This window comes from Natator depressus, chromosome 23, assembly GCF_965152275.1.
Source record: "Natator depressus isolate rNatDep1 chromosome 23, rNatDep2.hap1, whole genome shotgun sequence".
Lineage (NCBI taxonomy): Eukaryota > Metazoa > Chordata > Testudines > Cheloniidae > Natator > Natator depressus.
Window position 1 is genome coordinate 22,935,491 of NC_134256.1, and position 15,911 is coordinate 22,951,401.

Here is a 15,911-nt window from a genome sequence, read left to right on the forward strand (position 1 = left end):
GCTCAGAGGTGAAGGTCTCATTTCTGATTGGCCGAACAGCACGGAACCGATTTCTGATTGGCTCAAAGGTGGAGGACTAATTTCTGACTGGCTGAGAGACAAGGAACCAATTTCCAAAGAGCTGCAAGGCAAAGGAGCCATCTCTGATTGGCTGGGAGACGGAGACGACGTCTCTCATTGGCTACGAAGGACCTACCCTCCCTTCTGATTGGCTGTTGGACAGGCTCCACGTCGCCAATTGGAGGACGCTCACTTCTGATTGGTTGGACATCAGAGGGCAGCTCTCTGATTGGCCAAGAAGAAAGGCCTCCGTTCTGATTGGGTGGAAGGCGTCATCCAGTCAAAGGCCCCCTTCCCCTCTTGCCCCGCCCTGCCTGGAGGAGCCGGCACAGTAGCCGCTCTGATTGGCTGAGGTGGCTGCCACTCATATATAGTCCCACCCCTTTTTCTCACCTATTAACCCGCTCGACGCACCCATCCAGCCAGCCCCAAGGGGCGGTAGAGAACCCAGGAGTCCAGGCTCGCAGCCCCAGCCCCCATCCCAGAGCTGGGGAGAGAACCCAGGAGTCCGGGCTTGCAGCCCCAGCCCCCGCCCCCATCCCAGAGCTGGGGAGAGAACCCAGGAGTCCGGGCTCGCAGCCCCCGCCCCCATCCCAGATCTGGGGAGAGAACCCAGGAGTCCGGGCTCGCAGCCCCAGCCCCCGCCCCCATCCCAGAGCTGGGGAGAGAACCCAGGAGTCCGGGCTCGCAGCCCCCGCCCCCATCCCAGATCTGGGGAGAGAACCCAGGAGTCCGGGCTCACAGCCCCCGCCCCCATCCCAGATCTGGGGAGAGAACCCAGGAGTCTTGGCTCGCAGCCCCAGCCCCCATCCCAGAGCTGGGGAGAGAACCCAGGAGTCCGGGCTTGCAGCCCCTGCCCCCATCCCAGAGCTGGGGAGAGAACCCAGGAGTCCAGGCTCCCTTACACCCCACCCCGAGCCAGCCAGGGCCTGTCCTGGGGCCGGCGCCTGCTAGTCACCCCCCTGCCCTGGGTATGTTGGAGCTGGCGCCCCCGCCAGGGCCCCCCGCCCCGCCCCCCAAGGAAAGCCAGGAGTCGGGGGTCTGAGTTTCAACACGTCTCATTGTATTTGCTCCAACGACAGTGGTGCCGGTCCGGGCTCAGGGCAGCCCCTCACCCCCCAGCTTCTCTGCCCCCTCCCAGCCTCTGTCCGACTCCCCCCACCGCACCCCACATGCAAGGTGCTTCAAAGTCGCCTCTGGCCTCGGAGGGGTTAAACTGCCGAGCTCCCCGCCCCAAATCTGGTCACTTTTATTCTCCCCCTGTGGACACAAAGGGGAACCTGAGTTGAAGTGATTTGATCAGTCACACACTGAGTCAGGGAGAGGACCCAGGAGTCCTGGCTCCCAGCCTCCCCACCCTCCCCACCAACCATTAGTACCCACTCCCCTCCCAGAGCCGGGGACAGAACCCAGGAGTCCTGGCTCCCAGCCGCCCCCACTCTAACTTTTCCATTCATCTTCATGTAAACTAGGAGGTAAATTGAAGGGGGAGGTGTGGGGTGGGTTACCCCCCCCCCAGCCGAGGCACCCCCCCTATAGCGATGCCCTCTCGGGGACGGGGTATATTGCTTTGTATGGGGGGGGGGGTGCAGCAGATTCCATGTCGCCCCCCTGTGGCCATGCAAGGAATTGGGCGTTGTGCTATGCAACCAATGGGGTGCCTGCTCCCCCAGAGCCCGTGGTGGGGCTAGGGGGCACTTACCCCCTCCCCGGTTCCTGTGGCTTCAGTGTCTCCTCTTGCACCCCCTGCTGGCCATTCCTCTGGGCTGTCTGTCCCCCCGCTTGCCATGCTAGGGGGTGCATGCATTGATTGGGACCTCGCCCCCCCAGCTGTTACTGCTGGGGGGCAGGGGGAGGAATACCGCTGCCATTCTTATCAGGGGCACAACGGACCTACAGGCTGCTGGCGGGGGTGGGGGTCTGAGACCCCCCACTCCCCTCCCAGAGCTGGGGAGAGAAGCCAGGAGTCCTGGCTCCCAGGCCCTCCGCTCTAATCACTAGACCCCACTGCCCTCCCCAAACTGAGAACCCAGGTGTCCAGCCCACCCCCGAATGCCTAGAACGGCACCCGTGAGGCGGATCGCGAGGTGGCCGGCGTCCGGGCAAAGGTGCGGCATTAGCAGAGCGTGTCCTTGGATTCGGCGTCCGCTCCCCGTCGATCTTTGTGCCTAGGCAAGGTTCTGGGAAGGAGGGCGGGGAGGTGGAATTTGGGGGGGTCGGGTACCCCTCTTTCTGCTCCCCCACACAGGCGCCTTCCCACTGAGTCTAGACCAGACATGCATGCAGGCATGGACAGTGCCCCCTGGTGGTGGAAGAGACACATGCATAGATTTCGGGGGATGGGGGGGACTGCAGTGAGATCTGGGTGCGGCCCCCTTGGGAGCTGTGGGGTGGGGAGTAGATGGGTCCATTGGGACAGGTCCAAGGCAGTGGGGAAGGGACCTAGGAGTCCAGCCCCGCAGGTCCTTGGTTCTGATCTACTGCAGTGCGGGTTGGGGGTGGGCACTGGGCTATATGGACCCCACTCCCCTCCCAGCACAGGACATACAAGGGCTCTGGGTTGACGAGGTTTCTTGCCCACATTCCCCTGCGGTGGGGGCATGGGGTTGGGGGGGAAGGCTTTAGCCAGATGCCGTAACCTTCCGCCCCCCTCGGGCCGGCCCTGGAAGTCGTCCCGTTTGCCCTTCTTGCATAGCTGTCCCCGAGACAGGGCTTTGATTCGAGCAGGGAGCTGAGGGGGTGTTAGAGGGGAATGGGCTGGGGGGCAGGACCTGGGCGTCCGGGCAAGGCCATGTCCCTCGGCGGGTGGCACCTCAGCGTTTGTGTGTCTACAGTGGCGGGACCCAGGCATCCGGGCAAAGTCATGCACCTAAGCGCGGGGGGCGGAGGCTGGGGGGGGCTAGGTGTTCGGGATAGGCCTTGGTCCTGTGGAACTCAGGCGTCCGGGACAAATCCAGACCCTCAGGCAGATGCCACCACCCCAGTGTTTGTGGAAGACGATGTCCCTGGGACCGAGGCCGCTGGGCGAGGACATGCACCGAAGCAGGGGGACCCAGGCATCTGGGGCAATCCAGGCCCTTAGGCAGCTGGCACCCCAGCGTTTGCGGAAGACAATGCCCCTCGGCATGTGGAACCCAGGAGTCCCCCCCACACACACACAGCCGCTCCATGCTCTGCCCTTACAAGGAGGAGATCTTGACCATGCGGTGGGGCAGGTAGGGGGCAGGCAGGCTGGAGTTGGGCAGGGCGCAGGGTGAGGGGGGACGGCTCTCGGGGGTGTTGGCGGGGGGCGTGGGGATGCTGGTGAGAGCGGCCGCCAGGTCCACCCCGTCATAGTCCAGCGTCATGTTCTCGTGGGCCTTGGCGTTCAAGCTGGAGCGGCTGTGCGGGGGGAGAGAAGAGAGAGAGAGAATGAACCCAGGCGTCCTGGCTCCCAACCCCACTCCCCCAGCTCTAACCACTAAACCCCATTCCCCTCCCAGAGCCAGAGAGAGAACCCAGGAGTCCTGGCTCCCAACCCTCTTGCTCTAACCACTAGGCCCCACTCCCCTCCCAGAGCCCAAGAGAGAACCCAGGCGTCCTGGCTCCCAGCAGCCCCCGCTCTTCCTCCTTTGCCCACTAGGTGGCAGCAGATACCAGCATTCCCCCCTATGGTTCAGCACAAGGACCCCCCAGTGAAGGTGCCAGCTCCCCCTAGTTGGTGCTTCAGGGAGCCCCCATGCCCCATCCCCTCTTGGTCAGACCCCCCAGGACCCTTCCCAGCTCAGCACCCCCCGCACCCCCCATTCCTCCACCCCCTCAGGCCTCCCCCCGCCGCCCAGCCCCCCAGGGCCCCCCCCAGTGCGGGGGGCGCTGTCACCTCTGGGGGGCGGCGGGCCCCGTCTGACCGTGCAGCATGCGGAGCTCCTGGGCGCTGGCGCGGCTGACGGAGGCGGTGGAGGGGGCGGGGCGCAGGGCTCGGCGCGGGGGGCCCCGGCGGGGGCAGCAGGAGCTGGCGCCGCCCTGCTGGGAGGAGACGGAGGTGCTGCGGCTGGTCCGGCCGCCCACCGAGCCCCCCAGGCCGGCCTCGCTGCACGAGCGTTCGTCCATGAAGTCGTGGCTCTGCGGGGGGGGCGGGGGGGAGATTCAGCCTGGCCCATGGCACCCGCCGCCCCCCACCCCGCCCCCCAGCCGCCCCCCACTCACCGTGGTCTTCTCCAGGCAGCGCAGCAGGTGGTGATGTTGCTGCTCGAAGGTCGAACGATTCCTCACAGCCAGGGCGTGAGCGGCGCTGCCCGGGTCCTGTTTTGCGGGGGGGGAGATCAGAGCTAGACAGGGTACCCCCCCCTTTCCAGGGGGGGGTACCCTGGGGGCGCTGGGAGCGGGGGTGAGTGGGAGGGGTAGAAGAAGGAGGGTTGGCGGGGGGGAGCGTGCAAAGAGTGAACACAGCTCAGTTCTGCAGTCCTGTGCGAGGGTAAGGCCAGGAGGGCGTGCGACTGGGCATGGGTGTGTCAGTGCAACTGGGGAAGCGTGCAAGTTGTGGTGAGTGGGCACTGGGATTGTGCACAGTGGTGCTAGTGCAATGCTGGGCATGTGGGAGTGATGATTGTGCACTGGGATTGTGCATGGGTGTGTCAGTGCATGGGTGTGTGTTGGGGCTGGTTGTGCATGGGTGTGTCAGTGCAACTGGGGCAGTGTGTGGAGATGTGGGGGGGTGCCCAGGGAACGGTGGGGGTGTGTGCCGGCATTAATGCAATTGCATGTGTGCAAAGTGTGAGGTGAGTGTGCATTGCACTTGCACAATGATGGGTTTTGTGCAAGCAGGTGAGGGGTGAGTGTGAGTTGTGACTGTGTTAGTGCAAACGTGTAGCCAGTGTGCTTTGGGATTGTGCATGTGTGTTAGTGCAATGGTGTGCATGTGTGAAGGGTGAGTGTGCACTGTGGTTGTGCATGGGAGTGTTACTGCAATTGTGAGTGTGTGAGGGGTGAATGTGCAGCCAGCGTGCACTGGGTTTGTGCGTGAGTGAGCTAGTGCAACAGTGCGAGCGGTGAACATGCCGCGGGGGCCTGCTGAGTGTGCGCGGTCCCGTCCGTGCAAGTGAGGCACTGGGGTGTGTGCATGCTGATGTCATGGTGAGTGTGCCACGCGAGTGTGCACGAGGGTGTCTGCACCGGGGGGCGAGTGTGCAGGGCGAGGGGGCGGCGAGTGCTTTCCTGCCACTCAGCAAGCGTGTGCTGTCACTGTGCACGGGCGTTAGCGAGTGCAACAGGGCGAGCGTGCGAGGGGCGAGCGTGCAGGGGCCGGGAGCAGGTACCTCGAGGCCCCCATCCCGCTTGTACTGCAGGAAGGCGTTGGTCGTGGTGCTCTTAGCCAGCCGGATCCGGGCCAGGCGAACCTTCTGCAGGGGGGGGACAGGGTCAGACACACAGACACAAACCTCCCCCCCAGCCCCCCTTCTGGCCCCCCAGCCCCGCTCCGCACCTCAGCCCCACACCCCCCTCCACCCTGGCTCACTCTCCCCTCCCCGCATCCCCCTCCTTTGCACAGGCCCGCCCCCTCTCCCCCTGCCCCCGTGCCCCCCCGCGGCCCCCCCGGACCTGCTGCGCCCGGCGTTTGTCCGCCCGCTGATTCTGGTGGTAGATGCGGCTGAAGTTGGAGACGATGACGGGCACCGGTAGCGCGATGACCAGCACCCCGCTCAGCGAGCAGATGGAGCCGAAGATCTTTCCGGCGATCGTGCTGGGAACCATGTCCCCGTACCTGCCGGGGGAAAGGGCGGGGGAAGCAGGAATGGGGCAGACGCTCAGCTTTCGGGGGGGTGAAAAAAGTACGTTCCCAGCCCCTGCGGTCAGGGAGAAAACCCCCAAAATGTGGCCCTGCTGGAGTCTGCCGAGAGCCTGAGCCGGTCACTCGAAGAGGTGTGAACTGCCCCGTGCATCTCACGGCCCCGCTGCTCTCGGGCCCCTCCCCGGCAGGGTGGGGAAGATGCCGAGATGCAGCCACCTCGGGGGGGGGGGCAGCACGGGGACAGCCACGTATAACACCACGCCGGGATGGCTCGCCCCACACTGAGATGCAGCTGCCTCTGGGGCAGGGCGGTTGGGGACCAGCCACCCGTAACGCCGCATGAGGATAACAGGCGGCAGAAGTCTTCCAACTCGTAATGGACCGGTTGGGAAAGCGAAATTGCTTCTGGAGAAACGCTGTTAATCCACGTCAAGCGAGCGGCGATTATATAATAAAACACAGGCCACAACACCATGACTTATTTAACGGGCTGAGAATCAATCAACGGCTCGGCGTGCGGCTCCGAGCACCCAGCACACCCCAGAGACCGGCGACAGCGTCCCCGTTACGGGCAACACAGGGCGCGGAGATGCGGCCACCTCTGGGGCGGGGCAGCTGGGGACCAGCCGCACACAATGCCGCAAGGGGACGGCTCGCCCGGCGCGGAGATGCGGCCACCTCTGGGGCGGGGCAGCTGGGGACCAGCCGCACACAATGCCGCAAGGGGACTGTCACGGAGTGTGGGGGAGTCCAGGCCCTGCACCCCTCTTCCTGGGATTCACTGAGACTCTCAGCCAGCCAGTAAAACAGAAGGTTTATTGGACAACAGGAACACAGTCCAAAGCAGAGCTTGTGGGTACACCCAGGACCCCTCAGTGAAGTCCTTCTGGGGGAGCAGGGAGCTTAGACCCCAGCCCTGGGGTTCCCTGTGTTCCTCCCCCCAGCCCCAAACCGAAACTAAACCCACCGAGCAGGTTCCCTGCTGCCGCCTCCATCCACATTCCTGGGCAGAGGTGTCACCTCCCCCTCCCCCTCCTGGCTCAGGTGACAGGCTCTCAGGTCTCCCCTCCCCAGGGCACATTCCCAGGTCAACACTCCCCCCTCCCTGCTGCGTCACATCGTCACAGGGACGGCTCGCCCAGCGTGGAGATGCGGCCACCTCTGGGGCGGGGCAGCTAAAGAAGAATTTGATAGTCAGTGGGAATTCCAGGGAATTTTAGCTGGGAGGTGGCTTGTTATAACTGGCCAGGACACTGGGATCCCCCTGCTGAGATCCCTGCCCCGCAGCATGGCACCCCCCAGCGCCCGGCCCCACTGCCAGGGGAGAGCGCCCCCTGCCCAGCCCCCGCCCACTCCCCGCAGCACGGCACCCCCTAGTGGCTCAGCGCAGACCCCCAGACAAGGGCAATGTATGGGGGGCAGGAAGGGGATTCTGTGTTCTGTGCGGGGGAGGGATTCTAAAGTGGGGGAGGAATCAGGAGCCCCCCTCCCCCCTCGTGTGGCTCTGGGCTGGCTCCAGAGAACATGAAATATTCACACGTCCCAGCGCGGAGCGGGTCCGCTTGGCTGGCGAGAGGTTGCTGTAACCTTGCACTGCGGCGTGTGCGGGGGCCCTGGGGCTGAACCGGGGGTGGGGGGGAGATACCACACTGCGGGGGCCTTGGAACTGATCTGAGGGGGGGGCAGGATACCAGTCTGGGGGGGGACCTGGGGCTGATCCAGGGAGGGCAGAATAGCAGGGTCTGGGGGGGTACCTGGGGCTCATCTGGGGGTGGGGGGGCAGGATACCAGGGTGGGGGGGCATGGGGCTGACCAGGGTACTGAAGGATGCTCCTTGAACCTGGGGGGAGGGGAAGGTTGGGGGGGATCTGACAGCCCCGACCTCCCTGTAACTCCACTGGGGGGGTGGGGGGGGATGTGAGCTGCCCAGGGCCGGAGATGCACCGAAATGGGAGAGCAGGAAGGGGGCCCCACCCTGCTTCACCTAGGGGGCAGCAGCGGGGCCTGGAAGGTGCCTGGGGTGGGGGGGAACCTGCCATGAAACAAAGTTGGGGGGCTGGGTTAGGCCCCAATTCGCCCTGGAGCAGATGAGATCACGACCCCATGGCAGACACGCACAAAGAGCCAAAAAACCCAGGAGTCCTGGCTCCCAGCCCCCCGACTCAGCCCCCCGTCCCCGGCTGCCCACCTGCCAGCTCAGCGATCACCGCGCAAGTTGGCGATTCAGCAGAATCTGCCCCGGCCTGAGGACGAGCCAAAGGCAGGTCACCTGGATCTGATCCCAGCCCCGGGCTCTGCCGATGCCCCTCACTCCCGACCCACAGCCCCTGCCAGCCCCCCGCGCCCCCCAGCACAGGCGAGCTGCGGAAAGCGGCTGTCTCTGCCTCCCGCACTCTGTGGATAAATAATTCCTCCCCCGTGGAGCTGCAGCAGGCCCCTGCCTCGGTTACAGGCTGGTGCAGAGCAAAACACCCGTGGGGCACGGCGGGGGGGTGGGGGTGGAGGGAGAAAGCTCGGCGCTTTCGTGTCCCCACACACAGATGGGCGTTTGATGCAGCCACTTCTGGGGTGGGGCAGCCGGGGAACAGCTGCACTTAACGCCGCACGGGGCTGACGCGCCTGGCGCTGAGATGCAGCTGCCTCTGGGGCGGAGCAGCCGGGGAACAGCCGCACAGAACGCCGCAGGATGGTTTGGGAACTGCCGGGAACAGTCATGGAGCAGAACGGACTCAACCTGTGTGGGCTTTACCATTACAGAGCCGTGAATGGAACCCAGGCGTCCGGGCTCCCAATCCCCCTGCTCTAACCCACCAGACCCCCCTCCCCTCCCAGAGCTGGGGAGAGGACCCAGGAGTTCTGGCGCCTCTCTATTCCCTTCACCATGAAGGCACATCTCCTCCAAGCCCCCATTCAACGTGATGGGACCCGTCACTCAATCCGGGCTGTTAACACTTGAACCTAGTGACTGGGGAGAGTGACGCTTTCCTCCCCTCATCATTGCAGCGTGAACCTCCAGCCATCCTGCCTACCCCAGAGCCCAACCCCCTCCTGCTCCTGCCCTCCGCCTTACCCACAGTGCATCTCTTCCGCACGCCCTGGTGTAATAGCGACCCCCTGCGGAGCGCGAAAACCCCATGGTGCCCCCTGCTGGGAAGTAAGGGAAGGACAGTTTGTGTGGTGACCTGGGGATTGTGCGTGTGTCCCTGCTGCCCCCTGCTGGGGGGCTGAGCCCTGTGCTGTGCATGGGGGGGGGACACAGACTCCTGCTAGGGTATTACAGCCCCCCCCAGAGCAGGGTGTGAATCCCAGCGTCCGGGCCAAGCCCCATCTCCCATGAGTCTCTCCTGCCTCCCGAGCAGCCTCTGCAGAGGAAGAGACTGGATGGTCCCCCCTCAGGGCCTGTCCCAAACGGCTGGTCCCAGCCGCTCTGCCCCAGAGGTGGCTGCATCTCAGCGCGGGGCCAGCCAACCCTTTGTGGTGTTATGTGAGGCTGTTCCCTGCTGCCCCACCCCAGAGGTGGCTGCATCTCAGCGCCGGGCGATCTGTCCCCGTGCAGCCCACTGGGAGGCCCCGCTGAAGGCCCAGTGTGGGTAGATTATCCGGGCAACTCCGCTCCTGCCAGAGGACAGGGGAGAGGATCCTGGCATGGGCCCCTCGCCCCGTCCTCTCCACACCCAAACCCCCGCACACCACCCCCGCCCGCCCCCGATCCACTGCTCCGGCTCAGGCACCGGGGGTGGTCAAGATTCATTTAGGAGCTCAAAACACAGCCGCTAATTACACCTCTAGTAATGAGCACTGGGTGGTGGGAGCTGGGAGCCAGGACTCCTGGGTTCCCTCCCCGGCTCTGTGGTTTGCCCCAGCAATGATGCAGTAAGAAGCAGCAGTGCCCAGGAATCCTGGGGGCTGTTAAAGAGACATGCAGGACCCCTCACTCCCGACCCGCAGCCCCCCACTAGCCCAGCCCTGCCCCCGCCCGCCCTGCCGGTGCCCCTCACTCCCGACCCGCAGCCCCTGCCAGCCCGGCCCTGGGCCCCCCCAGCCCTGCCGGTGCCCCTCACTCCCGACCCGCAGCCCCCTGCCAGCCCAGCCCTGGGCCCCAAGCTCTGCCGGTGCCCCTCACCCCCGACCTGCAGCCCCCAGCTCCTCTCTTTCGCTCTCCCCTCCCCGTGCTGCTGCCCCGCGGGCTCTTAGGAAGAATTACGACCTGAACAAATGTTTGCATTCTGGGCTATCCAGCCCACTGCAGATGGCACCAGCCGCGCCAGGCCCGGCCTCCTGCCCACAAGTTCCCCCGCTCCAGCGCTTTGCCCTCCACTGTCCTTCCCGAGCCAGGAGAGAACCCAGGCGTCCGGGCTCCCAGCCCCCCTGCTCTAACCACCAGCCCCCACTCCCCTCCAAGAGCCGGGTAGAGAACCCAGGCGTCCGGGGTCCCAGCCCCGCCCCCGCACCTCATGCTCTTCCGCCCTTTCCCAGCCTGTTCTGAATCGGATGCATGTGGGAATTCCCCGGGTTGGATTCCCACTCTGCTGCCAGGAGCCCCAAGAACAGCCCTGCTGGTGCCCCAGTCATTTGCCCAAATTTCCTGGCCACGGTAGAGTCCGGGCCCGGACTCCAGGGACAGTAACTCAAAAACCCGAGAATAAAGCCCTCAATGGATGGCGGGGTCGGTTCCGAAGCGTCCGGCTCTCGGATCCCCCCGCCTGACAGGGCCCAGACGGGATCCCGGGAGACCCTACAGTAAGAAAGCGGAGCCGGGGGCCCAGGGCTGAGCGGTGGGGTCGCAGGGCGAGACTCACCCCAGCGTGGTCATGGTGACGATGGTGTACCAGAAGGCGGCCGGGATGCTGGTGAAGTTGGTGCTGCGGGTCCCTTTCTCGGCGTAGAACATGACGGTGGCGAAGATGATGATGGCCATGGTCAGGGAGAAGAGGAGGAAGCCCAGCTCGGAGGCGCAGCTCTTGAGGGTGTAGCCCAGGATCCGCAGGCCCTGCGAGTGCCGGGAGAACTTGAAGATGCGGAAGACCCGGAAGACCCGCAGGGTGACAAAGGCCCCGCTCACGTCCTCGTTCTCCGGCATCACCAGCCCGATGTAGTAGGGCAGGATGGCCACCACGTCGATGATGCTCATGACGCTGCGTAGAAACTGGCAGCGGCTGGGGGCGGCGAAGAGCCGGAGCAGGTACTCGCCGGTGAAGATGAGGACGCAGGCCGTGTCCATGCAGGAGAAGGCCAAGGGGAAGCGGTCGCCGCAGGGCTGCGGGCGCTTCCGGCCGGGCGGCGGCTGGCAGGGGATGGTCTCCACCACGTTGGCGATCACCGAGACGGCGATGAAGAAGCCGGTGACGTAGTAGAAGACCAAGGCCACCGTGCTGGTGTGGGGGTTCTCGAAGGCCCGCCAGAGCCGCTGCCGGACGGTGCTGTCCGGCGGCAAGGAGAGGTCGGTGGCGCTCTCCGCTTCTTCGTCCTCGGCCAGCCGCTCGGCGTTCTCCTTCTTGCGGTCGCGGTATTCCTCCAGGCAGCAGTCGCCGATCAGCTCCGGGATGATGCCGTAGAAGCTCAGCTCCTCGTCGAAGGCCTGGATGCACTCGTGCCGGGGGTAGTGCAGGTGGCCGGTGCGGTAGAAGTTCAGGACGTGGCGGAAGATCTCGGGGTCGCGGTCGAAGAAATACTCCTGGCTGTCCTCGTTGTAGAAGAACTCCTTCTCCGAGCTGCCGAGCAGCGTGTCCGGGTACCGGTCCAGCGTGTTCTGCCAGGTCTGGAACCGCCGGCCGCTCACGTTCACCACCAGGATCTCGTCCCCCCGGGGTCGCTTGACGCTGGGTGGTTTGGGTATCGGCTTCTTGGCCAAGGGCAGCCAGCCCACGGCGGCCGCGCGGGCGAAGGGCAGCCAGGTGGCCACGCCGGCCGCCATGGTGGCCAGGCGCGGGGGTCGCCGGGGCAGGGCAGAGGCGTCAGCTCGGAACGGGGAGGGCGCCAAAGCTGGAGGTGCCCGGGGAGCGGCCTTGGGACCCAGGAGATTGGGGCGCCGGCAGGAGGGGGGGCCGTCTCCAAACTTGGATGTGTCCAAGGGAAATCGGGGCAGTCCTCAGGACCCAGGAGGTGGGGGAAGAAAGTCTCAGGACAGGTCTCAGGACCCAGGGCTCCGCTAGCTGTGGGTCCCCCGTGGGAACCTCCCCACCCCGCCTGCCTGGGGCTCAGCTGTCTCCGAAACACGAGCCCCCAGCCGGCGTGTTGCTGTGGGGCACAGAGCCAGGGTCTAGAGGGAGAGACGAGTCGCTCCTGGTCACGGTCTCAGGTACCCCCCCGGTCTCGGCTGCCCCGGAGGGGGTGCTGCTGTCCCAGGTGAGGCCTGGTCTCTCGAGGCATCGGGGGGGGGGGGTTCGGGCCCCTCCGCGCTGCTGGCTCTTGGCAAAGGGGGCCGAAGGCTCGGCAGCCCAGCGGGGGGGCGTCTCAGGGCGCTGCGGGCAGGAGAGAAGAGACGTGAGAAAGAAAATCAAGAACTGCAGATTGGACACCTCAGCCCGGACGCCTGGGTTCTCTCCCCGGCTCTGGGAGGGGAGGGGGGTCTAGTGGTTAGAGGATGGGGTGGGGGGGCTTGGAGCCAGGACTCCTGTGTTCTCTCCCCGGCTGTGGGAGGGGAGTGGGGGCTGGTGGGTAGAGCGGGGATGGGGGGCTGGGAGCCAGGATGCCTGGGTTCTCTCCCCAGCTGTGGGGGCTGGTGGGTTGGAGCGGAGGACCCCCGGGGGAGGGAGGGGGTCAGTCCTAGCCCAGCAGCGGGGGAGGGGTGTTTTTGATTCTTACTCAAACCCCTTTTCCCGGGCCCAGCCCCCTCCCCTCCATTGCAGGGGACAGTAACTGCTCCATGTGGGATTAGGGGGGGTGTCAGGAGGGGCCACCTGACTCAGGGACACCCCAGCCCTGGGGTAGGTATGGGGCCAGGGCGGGGGGCACATGCAGGGGGTGGGGGGCAGGTCCGGGGGCTCGGGGGGGCGGATCCGCTAAGGGGGCAGATCTGGGGGCTCGGGAGGGGCGGATCGGGGGGGGGCGGACAGACCTGCCCGGCCCGGCAGCTCTCACCTCTCCCCGGCGGCCGGGGGCGGCGATCCGGGCTCGGGGCTGGGGGGGTCCCTGCCCCGCCCCCCCCCAGGCGCATCGCTCCGCGGGCTCCGGCCGGGTGTGGGTGAAGCGGGTCCCGCCTGCATCAGGCGGGGGGGGGGGGGGATGTACCGGCTTTTATAGCGCAGCGGCGGCTGCCGGGTGGGGGGAGGAGAGGGAGGGGGAGGGAGGGATCTGTGGGGGGGAGATAGATCCATAGGGGATGGGGAAAAGAGATGGATCTATGTGGGGGAGAGTTGGATCATGGGGTGGGGGAGGGATGGTTCTATGGGGGTGGGGAAGGATCTATAGTCGGTGGGGAGGAGGGATCTATAGGGGTGGGATGGTTCTATGGGGTGGGGGAGGGAGGGATCTGTAGGGGTGGGGATGGATCTATGGGGGTGGGGGAGGGAGGGATCTATCAGGGTGGGGGATTGTGGGGGGCAGAAGGGGAAGGGGGGAGCCGGGGGATTGAAGGGGCAGAGATGAGGTTGGAGGAGGGGCACCACCAGGGCGGGGACAGGGGGGCCCAGATGACCCAGAGCAGAGGGAGCATTTGGGGGACTGAGCCCGGAGGGGGGTGGAGTCACTGGACCCCTCCCCCACAACAACTCCAGGCAGCTGAGGAGGGGTCCACAGACTCAGGGACAGGGAGAGAACCCAGGAGTTCTGGCTCCCAGCCCCCGTCCACACCTGACATAGCTGGGGGTCCCAGCAGGATCAGCACATGGGGTTAGTGCCCCTCACTCCCGACCTGCAGCCCCCTGCCAGCCCAGCCCGGGGCTCCCCCAGCCCTGCCGGTGCCCCTCACTCCCGACCCGCAGCCCCCTGCCAGCCCAGCCCTGCCCCCCCCCAGCCCTGCCGGTGCCCCTCACTCCCGACCCGCAGCCCCTGCCAGCCCGGCCCTGCCCCCCCCAGCCCTGCCGGTGCCCCTCACTCCTGACCCGCAGCCCCCTGCCAGCCCAGCCCTGCGCCCCCCAGCCCTGCCGGTGCCCCTCACTCCCGACCCGCAGCCCCCGCTAGCCCGGCCCTGGGCTCCCCCAGCTCTCTGCGACTTACCAGACTCCCCACCCCCGCGTGCCCCGAGTTGCCAGTGTCAGAACAAACCCTTAATCAGCACATGGGAAACACGCAGCACTTAGAGCAAATCGATACCCAGAGCGGCTGAGAGCTGCTCAGTAAATGGGCTCAGAGCCAGGTTTGCGGCCTGGGTGTGGGGGCACCGGCGGGGCTGGGGGGGCAGGGCCGGGCTAGCAGGGGCTGCAGGTTGGGAGTGAGGGGCACCGGCAGAGCTGGGGGGCGCAGGGCCGGGCTGGCAGGGGGCTGCGGGTCAGGAGTGAGGGGCACCGGTGGGGCTGGGGGGCGCAGGGCCGGGCTGGCAGGGGCTGTGGGTCGGGAGTGAGGGGCACCGGCAGGGCTGGGGGGTGCAGGGCCAGGCTGGCAGGGGCTGCGGGTCGGGAGTGAGGAGCACCGGCGGGGCTGTGGGGCGCAGGGCCGGGCTGGCAGGGGCTGCGGGTCGGGAGTGAGGAGCACCGGCGGGGCTGTGGGGCGCAGGGCCGGGCTGGCAGGGGCTGCGGGTCGGGAGTGAGGAGCACCGGCGGGGCTGTGGGGCGCAGGGCCGGGCTGGCAGGGGCTGTGGGTCGGGAGTGAGGGGCACCGGCAGGGCTGGGGGGTGCAGGGCCAGGCTGGCAGGGGCTGCGGGTCGGGAGTGAGGGGCGCCGGCAGAGATTGGGGGTTGGGAGCTCAGGGCCGTTGGACCAGCCCCCTGCCCTGGGGTAGGATCAGGGCGGGTGCCCCTTAGAGGGGACAGGCCCCATGTGCCCTTCTCTGCTCCCCCAAAGCAGCCACCCCTCCCCCTTTCCCCGCTTGCGGCTGAGCCCGGTGCCAGCCACGAGCGTGAAGCAGGAATCTCACGACAGCTCCAGCGTCAGGGCCCTTCAAAGGCTCCTGGGTGACAGGCGGGTGGTGGTGCCCCCAATACGTCACCCCAGCGAGACGCGCCCCAGAAAAACAACCTGCTGCCAGAGAATCCAGCCCCCACTCCAGCCAACAGCCCCCTCCCCGAGCCAGGGAGAGAACCCAGGCATCCGGGCTCCCAGCCTTCCCGCCCCTGCTCTAACCACCAGACCCCACTGCAGGGCAAGATGTTCTGAGCCTGTGACTTGCTGTTCATTCTGCCATGACCCCAGGCGGGTGAAATCTCAGCTGCCCTGATTCCCACCCCGCCCTCCATCCTCACACCTGCATCTTCAGTGCCGGATGTCCCAAGTGTCCGGCAGCTGCCCCACCCCAGAGGTGGCTGCATCCTCGCACAAGGTCTGCCGGCCCTGGGTACAAAGGCCTGGGGGCTCATTGATGGTCGACTTTGCTCAGGGAAAGAGGTAAAAGTGTCTGTACCGTGTTGATCCCATTTACCCTGGTGTCCTGGCTAAGGTTGATTTTCCCCCGGGCGCTGCACCCCCAGCCAGACACCAAATATCCTGCCTCCTGCTCACCCTGCTGCAGTGGGATCCAAGTTCGATACCAGCCCGGCTCTGGGATGAAATCCAGCGGCCGGTAGTTCCGCAGGCCCCCCCCCCCCAGGGAGTTTCCAAACTTATCAGCTGTTTGGTCTCCTTCCAGCGCCCCCTGCTGGCAGAGTGGTAGAGCTCTATCGGGGCTGAGGACCCAGGCGGGGGTCCCCGCCCTGTGCCCACCCCCCCCCCAGTCCTGTCTCCCACCCCTCCCCCTTCCAAATAACAGACATTCACTTGTTGCCAGAACTCGCCTCTTTATTGCGCTTTGTAACTTTTTGGACAGAATTTAAGCTGCCACGTGACTGGCTGATGAAAAGCTGGCCTCCCATTGGTCAGGAGGGTTCTCTGTCCCGCCCCCTTCCCCCCAGGCCATTGGATTGTGCCGAGGAAAAATAGTCTATAAATAAGACGGGGGGGGGGGCGCGGTAGAGCGGGGGGGGGGCCAGGGCTGGGCTGGCAGGGGCTGCGGG

General features: G+C 66.1%; 1 protein-coding gene across 1 annotated transcript; it reads right to left on the reverse strand.

Annotated features, from left to right (window-relative positions):
- Positions 1–1,513: 1,513 nt before the first annotated feature.
- On the reverse strand, positions 1,514–14,070 carry KCND1 (potassium voltage-gated channel subfamily D member 1). The gene is made up of 7 exons (XM_074937025.1): positions 13,985–14,070; positions 10,627–12,288; positions 5,638–5,800; positions 5,355–5,438; positions 4,246–4,341; positions 3,920–4,161; positions 1,514–3,441 (listed from the first exon to the last, which is right to left on the reverse strand). Exons 2-7 carry the CDS (start codon positions 11,739–11,741, stop codon positions 3,240–3,242), a joined length of 1,902 nt encoding a protein of 633 aa, XP_074793126.1. The 5' UTR covers positions 11,742–12,288; positions 13,985–14,070; the 3' UTR covers positions 1,514–3,239.
- Between the last annotated feature and the right edge of the window lie 1,841 nt (positions 14,071–15,911).